This window comes from Aulostomus chinensis, chromosome 9 (genome assembly GCF_037954235.1).
Source record: "Aulostomus chinensis isolate RoL2024-O1b breed Wild chromosome 9, RoL_Achi_v1.0, whole genome shotgun sequence".
In the NCBI taxonomy this organism is placed as follows: Eukaryota; Metazoa; Chordata; class Actinopteri; order Syngnathiformes; family Aulostomidae; genus Aulostomus; species Aulostomus chinensis.
The window spans coordinates 3,255,957-3,271,280 of NC_141328.1; the positions used below are offsets into that span (position 1 = coordinate 3,255,957).

The 15,324-nt window shown below is 45.2% G+C and overlaps 1 protein-coding gene across 2 annotated transcripts in view; it reads right to left on the minus strand.

Moving 5' to 3' along the window:
• LOC147255421 (cryptochrome-1-like) overlaps nucleotides 1-15,324 on the minus strand; it is a 38,394-nt gene that overhangs the window by 15,408 nt on the left and 7,662 nt on the right. For both annotated transcript variants that reach the window (XM_086213135.1, XM_086213134.1), the window contains exons 3-9: nucleotides 6,960-7,068; nucleotides 6,698-6,840; nucleotides 5,558-5,742; nucleotides 3,377-3,465; nucleotides 3,053-3,193; nucleotides 2,224-2,535; nucleotides 1,463-1,614 (exon numbers count right to left, since the gene is read on the minus strand). In XM_086213135.1, coding sequence (XP_086069261.1) covers nucleotides 1,463-1,614; nucleotides 2,224-2,535; nucleotides 3,053-3,193; nucleotides 3,377-3,465; nucleotides 5,558-5,742; nucleotides 6,698-6,840; nucleotides 6,960-7,068 — 1,131 coding nt within the window. The remainder of the gene's footprint in view (nucleotides 1-1,462; nucleotides 1,615-2,223; nucleotides 2,536-3,052; nucleotides 3,194-3,376; nucleotides 3,466-5,557; nucleotides 5,743-6,697; nucleotides 6,841-6,959; nucleotides 7,069-15,324) is intronic.

Sequence of the window (15,324 nt, forward strand, 5' to 3'; positions counted from 1 at the left end):
CTGCTCCAGGTCCACCTGAACCAACAGGGCTGCATTCACATAAGCAGAGCACCACTGAACATTTCAGAAAAGGTTGGATGAGGGGCTTTGCCCAGCGCCTGGACAATGGACCAGGTCGCTGACATAGCACAGGTAACGAGTACCAGCGCCGCCTGTGCACCCCGGCGATTACAGAGCTACACAGCTGGTCCAACGCCTCTCCTCACTACCCTCCAGGAAATGCTTCATAGTCGTCTACCTAACGAATGCAGGCCATGCGTTCTCATTTCCCTACCAAGCGGTCAGAATCCCTTTTGACGAAATGAGAGGCTACCGAGTTACAAACCTGCCCAGAGGGTGCTGCTGGGGCGTGAGCAAAGTCCGTCCCTCGGGGTTGCACGAGTCAGTTAAAAACAAGCGGCCACCAAATTCTCAACTCGGTGCCTGACTTCCATCCAAGGCAGCCCTGGCTAGCAGCCCGGCTGCACCTGGGTGGAGGGGTGTGAGAGCCATCAATCATCTTAAAAGCAATCAGCTACAATCTAAAAAGAGGAGAGGGACAGCTGAACTCTCTCCCCAATCCCCCAAAGAGCAGATGAGCCAAAACACAAACACAGAACCACAACCAGAGAAAGATAAGAAAGAATCTACACTGTTTCAGTAAAATTGATCTGCTGGCAACATACATCAGCTACAGTAATGCCTGCGAACACAATCACCAAACAGACATTCACAAACAGTAATAAGGCACGCAGAGAGGTACACTGATGGTGTAGAGGACAGGCCTGATTCCAAACACTAAAGTGCTACAATTTAAAAAGAAGTTAAAATGGACTAATGGGCAAAAATAAAAAGAGAGGAGGATGGAAGGATGCATATCTTCTTTCATTCACTTACCCAGAGATCTGGAGGTGCCCCTTCATCCCTCCATCTCCCTTTCTGCTACAACATTCTCTCCAGGCTTGTGTGTTTAGGTGTGTGTGTGTGTGTGTGTGTGTGTGTATTTTCTTCAGTATTTCATTGACTGTTACAAAGTAACTTAAGTGTGTTTCAGCGATTCTGAAGCTCAAGCTCCTGACTGTTGCTGCTGCCTGTAACCCTCAGTAGATGTTTCATTCTATCTTTAAGGGAAATTCTGTATTTATTTTTTTTAAGTCGGGCTCTAATTTTCCTCATTCGCTTGAGTTGAAGTGATCTATGGGAAACAAAATTACTTTTCTAACATTAAGAGAACAGGAACAATTCCTTCAAGTGTTGGCCCCATTAATCATTTTGACCCAAACACATAAAAGAAAATAGAACCTGACTTGAAAAATACTGGAATAATCCTTTAAGTGGCTTTGACCTTCAGAACTTAAAGTTTCTACTGTTTCTGTTTGTGTGTGTGTGTGTGTGTGTAGTCCAGGAAGACAGAGGGAGGAAGTGTGCCATCCAGGGGGCTCAGCAGTTGGCACCAAGGGCCGATGCCAGGAAAAGTACCCACCTGATGAAGTCCCCGTTAGGGTCGGTGCGCCGGCCGAAGCCCACAGGACAGTAGCAGTGGAAAAACTGCTGGAAAAACGAACTGCAGGACAGCCACATCCAGCTGCCCGCGTTCACACTCCAGTCGGCATCGAGAAGCAGCTCCTCAAAGACCTGCGGCGACAGACAATCAAACCATCTAGATGTTGGCTTTAAGGAAACTTAAGACATGGCTTTTCAAATCTTGACTCTTTCCCCACCATTGACAAGATTTTCTGGCAGTCGGCGTTACGACATTCATGGGATGGAGGGCGCTGTTGTGCACCTTGTGACAGAATACTGCATGTATGCACTTGCAGCCAAACTATCATTAGTATTGTGCAGTCCTACTTGTACAGCATCAAAGTGTACTGGAGTGAGGAATAAATCAAACTTTACAAAAGTGTTTTTTTCTGCAGGTCCCAGTGATGAAAACATGGAGACTGAAGCAGAGAGAGAAGCTAAAACCACAGATTACAATTCCAGTTGCCCCTGCGTGCTTGAGGGTGCGTCAGCTGCAAGTGTTGCTGTTGGTTCTAAGGTTTAGCCAAAATCAGAACAGTCACCAAGTGTGAGGCAAGCAGGTTTCACTCCGACCTGATACCCATTGTGTTCCCACCAAAGGGCACCTTACCCCAAATCACTCATCAACATTCCACTTTGTTTTGTCATTCTCACTGAAGTTGTTCATCGGATTTAGTTTACACTTGCTCCTTCTCTCACTCTCGCTCCCTCCCTCCTCACCTTCATCCCCTCCTCCCAGCTTATCCACAAGTCCCCTCTGGTAAGAAAGCAGGCAACTGCATGCCTGGCCAGATGATGGATCCAGCCCTCCTGCCTCAGCTGTGTCATGATAGCATCGATCCAGGGAAAGCCCGTCTTCGCCTCCGCCCACTTTGCCAGCGCCTCAGGATTTTTGTCCCAGGGAATACGGACACAGATGGGGTTTCCCTCCATTTTATCAAAGCGTGGGTTGTTGGTCGCCGCGGTGTAGAAGAACTCGCGCCACAGTAACTGGCCATAAAGGGAGAGGGGAGGGGAACTGTTCTTTTTCACCTGGAAAGGAAGCAGAAATTAAAAACCACCGTTAAGACGATGAGGAATTCTGCACTGACAGGTAAATTTGTCTTCTCTGTACAAGTAGAATGACAGCGTGGCTGTCTGTTTGAAAAAAAAAAAACATTTTTACTGGTTTCATGAACAGAAAATGCTACTTGCTACTTTTTTTGGCATTAAATAGAAAGTAAACAGTACAAATAGTCCATTGTTGAAGAATTTTTAAATATATTCTTCATTTTGGTATTAGGTCTGTTATTTTTTTGTCATGGTTTAATTTTAAATTTTAATGATATATTTCAACCAGGCAGACCAAATTAAACCCTTTTTTTCTGGCCAGCGGGCCCTGATTTGGGCAGCCCTGCTCTAGCTCACAGACAGGAGAAGGGTCTCTATCATCTGGTCAGTCTGGCTCTGGGGACGACGGACAATAAACACACTTCCCGAAACGTGTGCGTGATCTTTTAAGTCAAACTGCACTGCACCGTCATCTGAACTGCCCCAGAAGAGTTCTCACCTTTCGGTAGAGGTCCGTGAGCTTGAAGTAGAAGAGACGACAGGAGAGGCAACCGAAGCGTAAGTAGGGGCTGAGACCTGTCGGGCTGGCCAGCAGCGAGTTGGCATTCATTCTGGGACGCTCGAAATTTGCCACCCAAGCCTGATAGACAAAGAAATAGAGGAGGGCAGGAGAGGAGGTGCAGTAAATTCATGAAATAATCACACCAAAGAACAACATTTAAAGCATGACAATACCTGGATTCAACCGAAAATGGTTACTTGAGATGATCACATCATTCTTTCATCCACGTTCAGATCCAGAAACAGCAAGTGCAATCTTTACCTTTCTCTCCAGATGGCGCTCTATCCTAGTCAGAGCTTCAGTCTCTCCTCCGGGCCACACAGCTGTCGGCAGGCCTTCGATGTCAAAGCCTGCAAACATTCGTCTGAATCAACTTCCTGCTGTGTTAAAGGTTGATTCAACAATGTCTCACTGATGTCAGCCAGTAACGTCACCTACGCTTCATTAAAAATGTATACCAACATGTTGCGCCCTCGGCAGGCGCTCCAACCCCTGCCAGTCACTCCCACAAACCCTTGCTGCACAGTCCGCAGGTGGTGGCCTTTCTCACTTGTTATTTGCTTGTTATTTCGAGCCTTTTGAAAACAGATTTGTTGAATGACGCTTAAAATGAGGAACAAGAACAGCATCCTCCTCCAGCAGAGGCGCGGCTCCTTCATCAGAGGGAGGTTTCTTCCACGCTGTAGCTCAGAGCTGAACAACGGGAAGTTTCCTTCTCCCCTCAACAAGCCCCTTCACACCAAAGCCAAACTCTCTCCTGGAGGCTGCAGCTGCACTCTTTTATATCCACTTCAGGTACCACACTCCAACATGCTGCGCTCTGAATTTGTTTTTCAATCCATTTCACTGGACTGTCAAGTGATTTCAATAAATAAATATAAAATCAAAGGAACTGCATGTTTTGTAATTAACTAATCATGTATATATGAATTATGGCCTTTGCCAGAACTTAAAATATTGCCAGAGTTTGGCAAATGTGTGAATGACAGAGAAAGGCTAGAGGTTTCGCTCAGCAACGCTTTACACTGCTCAGCAATAACAAATACGAGCCAAATATTACAGCTTTCTATTTATAAGCTAAATACACGCGTGGGGTCAAAGGTCAAGGCGGCCATTAACTTTCCAACTGTGTTCTAAATCCACTTCAGGGAAGGATTTTGTTGGATAAAATGTACTCGGGTGGGTTTCTCCCACTTCAAGTAGCTCTTGGCAGGTGACCTGAAAAGCTAATCCAAAGTAGGACTCGTGTGCGAGCAGCAGGCGGCAGCAGGACCGTGAATGACAGTGTGAATGAATGGGGGGCGCTTGTGTGAGCGGAGACCAGACATCTGGACTGACACGGGTTGAGAGGATTAACATATTAACTGGCTAATTCAGGGGACAAACAACAGCTTGTGTGGCGTCTTGCAGGCTTCAATACACCTGAAATATCTTGTTAAATAATGAAACAGTTGCACAGGTGTGAGCAGCAGATGGCTACAGTGAAGCTCCGGTTTATGAATGGACTGTCGCCATCTGTGAATGGAAACCAGACATCTGGACTGAACCACACGGGAGGTGGAGGTGCATCTTAATTCACCCGGTCAACGAGGGTGAGGAGCGGAACAAACGGCAGGTGCTCTCATCAAAATATACGTTCGGATCTTCCAGGGCCGTCCTCAGCAAAGTGAGGGAGATTTTTATCTTGCCGTCACTTAAACACTTGTGAAAGAAAGCTTTGCATCAAAATCAAAACACGAGAAGTGGGACAAAGCACCACTGAACTGAACTGAAGTCATTTAAAATGAATAAATTCATCAATCTGACAAAGATTGGGTTCGTCATATTTTGTGCTTGTTCTTTTTTTGTGGACCATTTCCCATTTTTTTGGGATACACTGGAATGTGCACATTATTTGCTTACCTGTCAGAAACAAATACATTAAAAATCATCAGAGCAATATATACACCTCAAACTCTGACTGTATCCTTCAACTTTTAATATTTTAGTTTATTTTTTTTTTAAAAATCATCAAAATACCTTCACATGTGTAAACATATTTGAGTCTGATTCAAATAAGAAGCCAAAAACGGCCCAAAGCACAGTGAAGTATTCTTGGACTATTACGAGTATTATAACAGTATCATAAGGAATACCTGTCAAAACTATTGAGTATTCTTGGACTATAACGAGTATTATAACAGTATCATACGGAATACCTGTCAAAACTATTGAGTATTCTTGGACCAAATTTAACAGGAGACTGAATACGTGGAAAACTTTCCAGCGGTCGAACCTCTGTCGCTCACTCGCCCGTGGGTCATTTATCTCAGACAACATTCTGCGCGACAGTACAGCTCTGTTTCATGTTCCCACTGCGGCTGACTTATAAGCGCTGATATTCTCCCCCTCCTGCCTAAATGCTGGATTTTTCTCTGTATCTGTAAAAGCGTCTTCACTCACCGAGTTCCTCCAGGGACGGGACCCCGTACTTGTCTCCGTGGTCCTCGCCCACCGGGGTGACACAGCGTCCCATCAGGGAGTCGGACAGCGTCTCCACGGGCATCTCAGGAGGATCCAGTCGACTGATGAGGGTCTGGAAACGCTTGTAGGTGAGAGGAGGCTGCCCACCGTTCAGCTCTATGATCCTGGAGGGGACGGAACAGGAGCGCAGCTCTAATCAACCGCTTTCTGATCAGAGTTTGCTGATCATGGAAAAATCATCACCCTTCATAAATCAAACTTATTAAATACCAATGAAGGAGACTAAAATGTTTGCTTTTAGTGCCGTCTGTCATGGCCGCCCCACGTGGACTCCAGATGGTGTTGCTGCCTGCAGTGGCTGTGATACTCAAAGCTGCCTGGTTGAAAGCGACGATTCAGTTGAAGCACCGTCATTCGGAACAGCAACAGGGTGCGTTTTCAACAACAATCACTTTCAATTAGGCCAATTTACATCATGACAAACTTGTTTGAGTGCATTTTTCAGTGAAGATGTTTGTGATCAAGATGAGACACGTCAGCTGGTAAAGACAGATGGTTTGGTTGCTTCAGTGGGGAAAAATAAGATGGAAATACTGGTTTTTGAGGTATGCTAACCATCATTTCATCGTAAGTACTTTCTCCTGATATATGGCTGAAATAACAGTTTGCTCAACTGTCCAGCAGGATTTTCTGATGTTATGTCTAGTAGGTGACAGAAAAATGGCACTGATTCAATATTTTCTACAGTTTATCTCATTAACAAACCTCAAACCAGCAGCTGGACTCCCGCCAATCAGAGCAAAACGACAATTTTTATCCTAAAACAGGGTCTTATTCTGTTGTTCGTGGTTTCATTTTTAGAAGTTGGACTTGGACCACAAAAACGTTCCATATCTTGCGAAGTAGATTTGGAACATATAGGGATGGGACTCAAGAACCGTTTCTTGTTGTGAACTGGTTCCCAGTGTTTCAAGTGCTTGGAATCATTTCCCAGTCATTCCCTTGTCGATACCAGTGGGCGTGAATGACGTTGCCTCGCAAGTTGCTTACGCAAGTTACGCAACGTGTGAGGTGATGTCATTCAACAGTGCAGCCAGCAGAAAACACGTTGAGTCGTACTTGTCAAGGTCGTAGAGGGTGTGGGATATCTTGACGATGACCTCCACGCCAGCCTCCATCGCCAGCTTCTTGATGGCAGCGTCTCTCTCCTTCCCGAAAGGCTCTGAGTCGTACTCGAAGGTCAGCCGAGAAATCTTCCACTCCTGAGAGACCAGAGAGAGAAAGAGAAGGTACAATCCCGATGTCTCCCAACAACAAGTCTCTGGTCTTATTACACCTGACAAAGGTTTGCTATCAAAAGAAGTTTCCTGTTGGTGCTGACCTTAAAGAGCCGCGGGAACACGTTGGCCGGTTGGCCTCTGATGACAAAGAGGCGGGAATTGAGCTTCCGCAGGTTGGCGTCGAGATCCTCTAAACACTGGAGGAGAAACCTGCAGAAGATGATGATGATGATGAGAGAGGAGGAGAGGAGGAAGGACACCACATTTGTATTTTCTCCGAGGCAACTAACAAAAATGTGATACTTTTCTTATCTTATTTCATCCTGGTAAAGTCTATGTGAGTGATTTGAGCGCATGTTCCTGCATCTGCACCTGTTCATTGCTCAGCAGATGCTTTTGTCCAAAGTAGCTCATAATTTTTAAACAAGAAGAAGTAAGAAGAAAGTTTAATCGAACACACCTCTCTGGTGCCTTACGGACAACCGACTGCGAGTTAGCTTAGCTGCAACTGACACTGGAGGTACAGAAAGAGGCCTCAAAAGACATCAAATTCATATTTCTTCCCAACAGTCTTTGTCTGCATGAAGAGAACTAAGCTTGTGTTTAACAAGTCACATGGGAAATCCTCTCCTCCTCCTCCTCCTCCTCCTCCTCCTCCTCCCCCCCCTCCCACCAAATGTTTTAATGAGGTGAATCATGGTTTGTTTTTGCGGCCGCTGAGGCATCTTTGATAAGGTCAGACTATCATAATTTCACATTAGAAATGATTCACCAATTGTTTTTTTCAAGGCGGAACTGGTCATCTTTGTATGAAACATTTTTTTCCCCCTGGCCACAAATCAAGAGCTCAAATTACCATCGCGGCCACGGACGTGAAGGTGTCCACCCAGAATGACGCATTTTACAAGCAAACGTAACCCGTGGGACCAGAAAGAAGAAGTTTATTGGGACTTTATTTCTGCCTCTAACAGTCGCCAGAGGGTCATTTGTGGTGCAACCTTTACATCTGTTTTCCAGATGAATCAATCACAGCCCTGGAATTTTTAAAGCACAGTTTCTTGCAATGATGAGATCCCTGACCTCCGTATCTGACCGTGCGGTGCCCGTCCCTTGGGCGGGGGATTACAAACGTCGTTCAAGAGCACATCCAATATTCATTGAAGGGAGACGAACTCCTGCTGATTCTTGTTCAAAGCTATATTTGTTTATTAATAAGGCTGTCGAGGGAAGGGAGGGAGGGGAGGGAGGGTGGGGTCCTGCAACGTCGCGTCAAACTGCTTGTGCTCGATTTGTGGAAATTAAGATTCATCACTGAGGCAGAAACTGGAATCCCAACACTGCCAATGAGATCATTCTGTACTTTCACTGAGCAAAGTCTTTACTGAATCGCTGACCTCTTGATCAATTCAAAGCTTGCACTCTACCACCCCGCATTTTGGCTGCAGACACCAGTGGTCATTTCGTCACTGTGGATTCATCCTCATGGACACCACAAACTCAAGCCAAGTAAAAGCAAGTCACATTTTATCACGCACAATCAACTTTAAAGGCCTGAATGCTCTGTGCCAGCTTGCAGTTTTTTGTTTTTGGTTTTTTTTTTTAAATCTTTGTGTATAAATGTGATTACGTTTTCTGCCCAACTCCTGAAAAAGCAACACGCAGAAATATATTTGGTTTGGAGGAGTTTCAGCCTTAGAGGAGGAGGTTTGTTTCACTTCAGCAAAAAAAGAAAAAAGATAAAACAACAGAATCAAACAATCAGAAGACGCCACAAGGTATCCGCTGATGGAAGAGCTAAACTTCTGCTGGCGTGCTGATAAACGTTTTGTTTCGGCATCTCTCACGATGCTTCCATTCTTAGGCCCCTCTGCCTCCTCGGCCTGCACGCCTGGGCTATATACAGCAACGCACAGGAACAAGTAGAGGTCAACTGGTTGAGCACATGCAGTGCAGACTGCTTTAGCCTGTCGTGTCTGACCTAAAGTCCTGATCATCAGAATCAAGCGGGATCATAGGCGGAGCAGACAGCCAGGCAGCCAGACGGTGTTCTGCTCAGTTCTGCTCCCTCCCGTCTGACCTGATCATTAAACCAGAGGAAGGCTCGCTCACATGCAAAGCTCCATTTGCTCTCAATCCTGTTGTGCTCGGTCGCTGCACGTGGCTGCCGATGTACCAGCCCATCACGAGCATCACGGCCTCGCCTGAACTGATCAGTGTCCTCTGCAACTTTTAGAGGGAACTTTTTGATTTTGGTGAACTTTGGTCATGTGACGTTTGGCCTCAGCTCAGTTAATCATGGCTTCCCAGTTGCACTGAGGTTGGTAGAGTTGTATCCTTGTTACAGGATCTGGTTTGTGCACAAGGGACATTTCTGCCTGAAATTTTATGCACATTTTTAATCAAATGTTTGTGATGATCAACTACTTCATAAAGTGAAATGACGAGCCGGTTGTGCATTGCAGTGCCTTTAGTGAGATCATCAACAAGTCTTCTGCCTCCAGCGCCCGTCCATCTCACTACATAACACTGCAGCAGGGAACGTGTCCTTCTGCGTAACCAGTCTTGAGTGCATGGGAGCGTACACATAAGCCTGCACGTGCCGTGGGAGCACTTGAACACCCGAGCACACAAACTCAAGCCTTTTTTTTTGCTCATGAGTGAGCGTGAGCGCACATTTCCAAATTAGTGAGCTTGTTCCTCTGTGTTTGTGCGTTGCTAGCCACTTCCACCTGTTGTTCCTGGCTGACTTAGAGAGAGAGGGGCAGTGTGTGTGTGTGTGTGTGTGTGAGTGAGTGTGTGTGTGTGTGCGTGTGCACGCGCTGGGCACTTCATCATGCGTCAGTCCTTATATAACTGTTCTGGCCTACATCTGTAGCAGCAGACACACTTAGTTTTCAACTGCAGCCCAACACAATCCCTTAGCCTAGTAACCTAATTCCAGGCCATGCACGCGCGCAGACACACTCAGACACAGACACACACTTATTCTGTGTGGCTCCTTCTGTTGGATGAGAATAAATTAGCAGTTTGGGTGTGAATGAGAACTATGTCTAACTACGTTTCAACCAGCAGGAGTTCAGAGGGGTTTGATCTGGGAGACGCCTGTCAGCCTTGTCAAACTATAAAAAAATCCTCAAGTAGCTGCAGGTGTGTGAGTGTAATAATAACATATTTTGGCTATTTTACAACAGCTGGTATTATCTAGTGATGTTTATCATTTCTAATTCTCCAGGCACATGTTTATCTACATCCGTGTTGAGTACATTGCTAAACTCAGGCTGACAGGTTTTGTTAAGTATATTTTTTTTGTCCTCAGATCACCAACAAACCCAGCTGCAACCTATCGATGTAAAGCTCACTCGCTTTATTTACACCCACTGAGAATCTCATTAGCGAAGGTGTCAGGATATTCTGTTGACCCCGCTGTCGTTTGAAAACTCTGAGATGGCACATCGAGTCAGGACGAGCAGAACTTCTGGATTGACGACCTCAAAACACGGTTAATATCCTTGCAAGCCACAGCATGTACCACCCATCCGTCCATTTTCTTCCACTTATTCCTGTTAAGGGTCGTGGGGGGTGGAGCCTATCCCAGGAGCCTTCACCCTGGACAGGTCACCAGTCCATGGCAGGGCCAACACATATAGACAGACAACCACTGGCTCTCCCAGCCACGCCTACGGTCAATTTAGAGTCTGGATTAACCTGGTCCCTCTTGATGTCTTTGGACTGTGGAGGAAGCTGAAGTACCAGAGAGAACCCAGCAGGAACAGGGAGAACATGGAGACTCACCCAGAAAGACCCCGTGCTCCAGCCGGGACTCGAACCCGGAACCTTCTTGCTGTGAGTCGACAGTGCTGACCACTGTACATGTAGCATGTACATTCCTGATTAACTGTACCCTTGTCACATGACCTTTATTTATGGGTTGAAAAAACAAAACAAAACACCAGCCTGTATGTGAATTATCACTTTCAGACCAGAGAAAGCACATCTAGCGTACATGTTGGTCATGTGACACATTTTAAAAGCAGATCGTTACTGCAACTCTAATTAAAGCATCTGGACAGGACAGCTCGTGTTTTAGTTTCAGTGTGGCTGTAAAACACAAAAATGGAAGTGATCAAAGTCAAACCGGAGGTTGACGTGATGACAAACTGGTTAAAGGGATCAAACACCACGTCTCACCCCCACTGAACCCACCAAGGTCTTATTCAAGACGCAATCATGTCGACGGCTACATGAAGATTCGCGGGAACAGTGATGTCGCACCTGAGCAGCAGAATGCTGCACGAGGTTTGGAAAGTTCTGACTGTGGCAGACTGATGATGGTCCACCTAAAAAGGCCCAGCCGAGGGCACGCTGACCATTCCAGCTGAGAGTGCTATTCTTCCAGGTTTTTCACATCATGCAGTCTGCACTCCCTCAGTTGTGTTATGTCAGCACAGCAGAAACATCTGCCTCAAAACGTGATCATGCTGTTATAAAAGAAAAAGAAAAAAAGTACTTGCTTTTGTACTTCTGTGAGCCGATAATTTTCACGGGCAGCGCGAAGCCCAGGATGCAATAATGGCACCCTTGCAAAACCACGCTCTATTCTGGACACTTGTTTATGCCAATTAATGATTGTTGCATAACCCTATAACTATTCCCCAAAATAACCCAACTGACCGGCCTTATGGGTGGCATGGCTCAGGGGTAGAGTGGCCGTCTAGCAACCGAAGGGTTGCTAGTTCGATCCCTGACCCCGGTGACCATGTCCAAGTGTCCTTGAGCAAGATACTGGACCCATAATTGCTCCTGATTAGTAGGTTGGCGCCTTGCATGGCAGCCTCCACCATCAGTGTGTGAGTGTGTGTGTGAATGGTGAATGACATGACACTGTAAAGCGCTTTGAGTGCCGCTAAGGTAGAAAAGTGCGATATAAAATTGAGTCTAATTGAGTCCTTATTTCCCCATTGAAATATTCATCAAAACTTGCCGTTTTCAGCGTGAGGGATGGCTTGCTCTCTAGCTCAGACTCTGAAACCTGCAGCACCCAAACAGCAAAGAAGAGGAGAACGCAGACAGTCACGATGGCCTAATAGCAAACTTACACCCTCACTGTTCTTCTGGGGAGCGGTGGTGTACTCTCGCTCTCAGGAGCGCAGAATTACAGGATCAGGATCCGCAAATGGTTTGGGTTCATTTGTCTTCATGGGATATGATATATACAATTAAGTATCAACGTCGAAAGTTCAGATTTCCCAACAGAAGTGTGAGTTTCACATGATTAGATCATGGACAGTCAAAGACTCTGGCTGGTAAATGGTGTCATTTGGCAATTTGTAGAGAAAAGGATCTTTTCAAGGGATTCAAAGGGTAAACTGCTTGTTGTTATTGTTATTTACAGCGCTATAAATAAAAAGCAATACTGTATATTAACCGGAAAGAGTAGTTGTTTGTTCATGTTGAAGATTAAAATAACACAACCTTCATGACCACGCATGGGACACCGTGAGGAGTTGTTCTCTTCTTCCTCTGAGTAGCTCATCGGGCTTTAAGGAGCTCCATTAATTGAAGTGTTTGACTTTAGCGAATCCTCCTCAGCTAACAGCTGAGATGTAGTTCTGACTCCGTCGTTGCAGTTCATTAACAGATGAACCACATGATGAAATCTATTTTCTAGAAAACTCAAACAAAAATATATATTCCTATTTCTTGCATGTAACGGACAAAAAAAAAAAGGCACAGTTGAAGGTTTGTAGCGTTGTGCGGAATTAAGTAGCAAAATTAGTAAGCTTAAGTTGTTTAACTCTGGATTTTTTCTCTGCTGATGACAAGGATCCTTAAAAAGCATGTGACAAGTTCACTCAGACGTTGCTTCCTTCAGCCTGTCCAAGTCCTACTTTGCAGCACGTGCCGTGTGGCGTTATGAAAGTACATTTCTCTCAATTATCCGCCTGCAGCTCAAGTGTTTTTCAGCGTGCATCCGTTTGGTAACAAGCCACGTGAGCATGCCTCCCCACAAGTAGGTCACGATCACATAACCAACTTTCATGCACTGGCACACTAACCTACATCTCCTCATATTTTCCACATAAACGGAAAAATGATTGATTACTTTCACTGGTTCTCGCACCGCAGCTCGGTCTCCCTCCCTCTACCTTGCGCTACATTAACTTGATGAAAATACATCTTCTGTTTGTTGTTTCTTTCTAGTCATGTAAGCCAACCTAATTTCAAGGTCAGCACACTAATAAATACCTCTTTTCTGTGGCAAAAAAAAACCCAACAACATGAAAATACATCTTATAAGAGAATGACTTGTCTGTTCCTTTCTTTTTACTGGTGTAACTGGTCAATTCCAAGTATTCCGTTTCCCCGAGCAGCAATGACTTCATGAACTTTCATGAAAATTCTACTTATTAGGGTGAAATTCTTCTCCTGCTGCCATCAGCTGCCACCATGTCACCTATAACCTCAGAAACCTCAGAGGCAGCGGGAGGACCAGACAGACACTTGGTAGTTTTTCTACTGTTAGCCTTCATGAGCACAGTTCAATAATTTCCTCCTCTTCACCCTCCACCTGTCTCCTACACCCCATCCCAACGAGGCTGCTGAAAGACTCTCTACCCTTCGTTAACCCCTCCCTCCTAGACATGATCAATGTGTCGCTGGTATCTGGTTCCGTCCCACAGTCCTTTAAAGTAGCATTAATTAGACCCCTTCTCAAAAAAGCAACCCTGGAACCAGAAGTTCTACCAACTACAGACCAACATCAAACATTCCTTTTCTCTCCAAGGTTCTGGAGAAAGCAGCTGCTAAACAGCTCTGGGACTTCTCCACAGCAACAGCTGATTGGAGGATTTCAGTCAGGTTCCAGGTTCATCCTAGCACAGAAACAGAACTAGTCAAAGGTACCAATTAAAGGAACTGCACTAAATTGGTTCAGGTCATATTTACGAGGTTGATCTCAGTTCGTACTGACTAATGATAACCCCTCTGAAACCACTGTTGTCACTTATGGTGTTCCACAAGGCTCTGTGCTTGGACCAGTCCTCTTCACTCTATACCTGCTTCCTCTCGGTCACACTATTAGGAAACACTCCATTAATTTTCACTGCTCTGCAGACACACAGCTGTACTCATCAATGCATCCACATGAAATAAATCAGCTGACTAAACTGGAGGCCTGTCTGAAGGAGATAAAAACTTGGATGACCCATACTTTCCTTTTATTAAAATCAAGTCATTGTCCTGGGCCCAAAACATCTGAGAGACACCCTTTCTACTGAGATAGGTTCCCTGGGTGGCATCACCCAGACCCCCCAACACGACCATAAGGAACCTAGGAGTTCTCTTTGATCAGGATCTGTCCTTTAACTCCCACTTTAAGCAAATCTCCAGGACTGCTTTCTTTCATCTACGTAACATTGCTAAGATCAGACACATCCTGTCTCAAAAACATGCAGAAAAACTGCTCCATGCTTTTGTCACTTCCAGGCTGGATTACTGCAACTCACTTCTACCAGTCTGCACCAGTAAGGCCCTAAAGACTCTCCAGCTGGTCCAGAACACTGCTGCCTGCGTGTTGATGAGAACTAGTAGAAGAGACCATGTCTCTCCTGTACTGGCTTCTCTGCATGGCTCCCTGTCAAATTTAGAATAGAATTCAAAATTCTCCTTTTACCATACAAAGTCCTCAACAGTCAGGCTCCTTCATATCTGACAGAGCTCCTCGTCCCCTATTACCCAGCTAGAACCCTTCAGTCCCAGGATCTAGGGTTACTTGCAGGTTCCTAGAATCTCAAAAAGTAGAATGGGAGCCAGAGCCTTCAGCTATCAGGCTCCCCTGCCACCGTTTCACAAACTTGGACTCACTGACCGTCCTCCTAGAATGAGTTTCCTCTCAAACGTTAATGTTTTATACGAGTTTGTTCAAACCAGACATACGCGTGTGCTCTCCCAACTTTCAGTCTGACATATTCAGATTACCCTGCATCAACTCTTCCTTTATAGGCTGTAGTCTTTTATTGATTAAACAAAATAATTGACCCCCCCCAAAAAACAGGACAGTATGTGTGCGATATTACAGGCAATGTTTATTTAACATCATCATCAATTCTTTTTTTTTGAGAAAAACTTGTCGGGGACCTTTTTCAAGCACAGACGTTTTCTCAAGTCTTGAGAATGTGATGTGTCTGCAGGACGTCTCTGCATTTCAGTCTCAGTCTCTTCATTTTAAATTAAACACTGACGGAAAACTGCACCTTCCTGCGATTTGACAATTTCAGCAGTTTCTACCGCAGTTTAGATTAAATTCTAATAAACTGCTCAGCCTCAGGGTCCAGTGAAGAGTCTTTACAAGCTGGACTAACACACACACACACACACACACACACACACACGTGTAGAAATATTCCAGGATTTTAGATTTTGTATCCTAGTAACCTTCCTGATGTCCCGACTCCTCCTTGAGGCTAA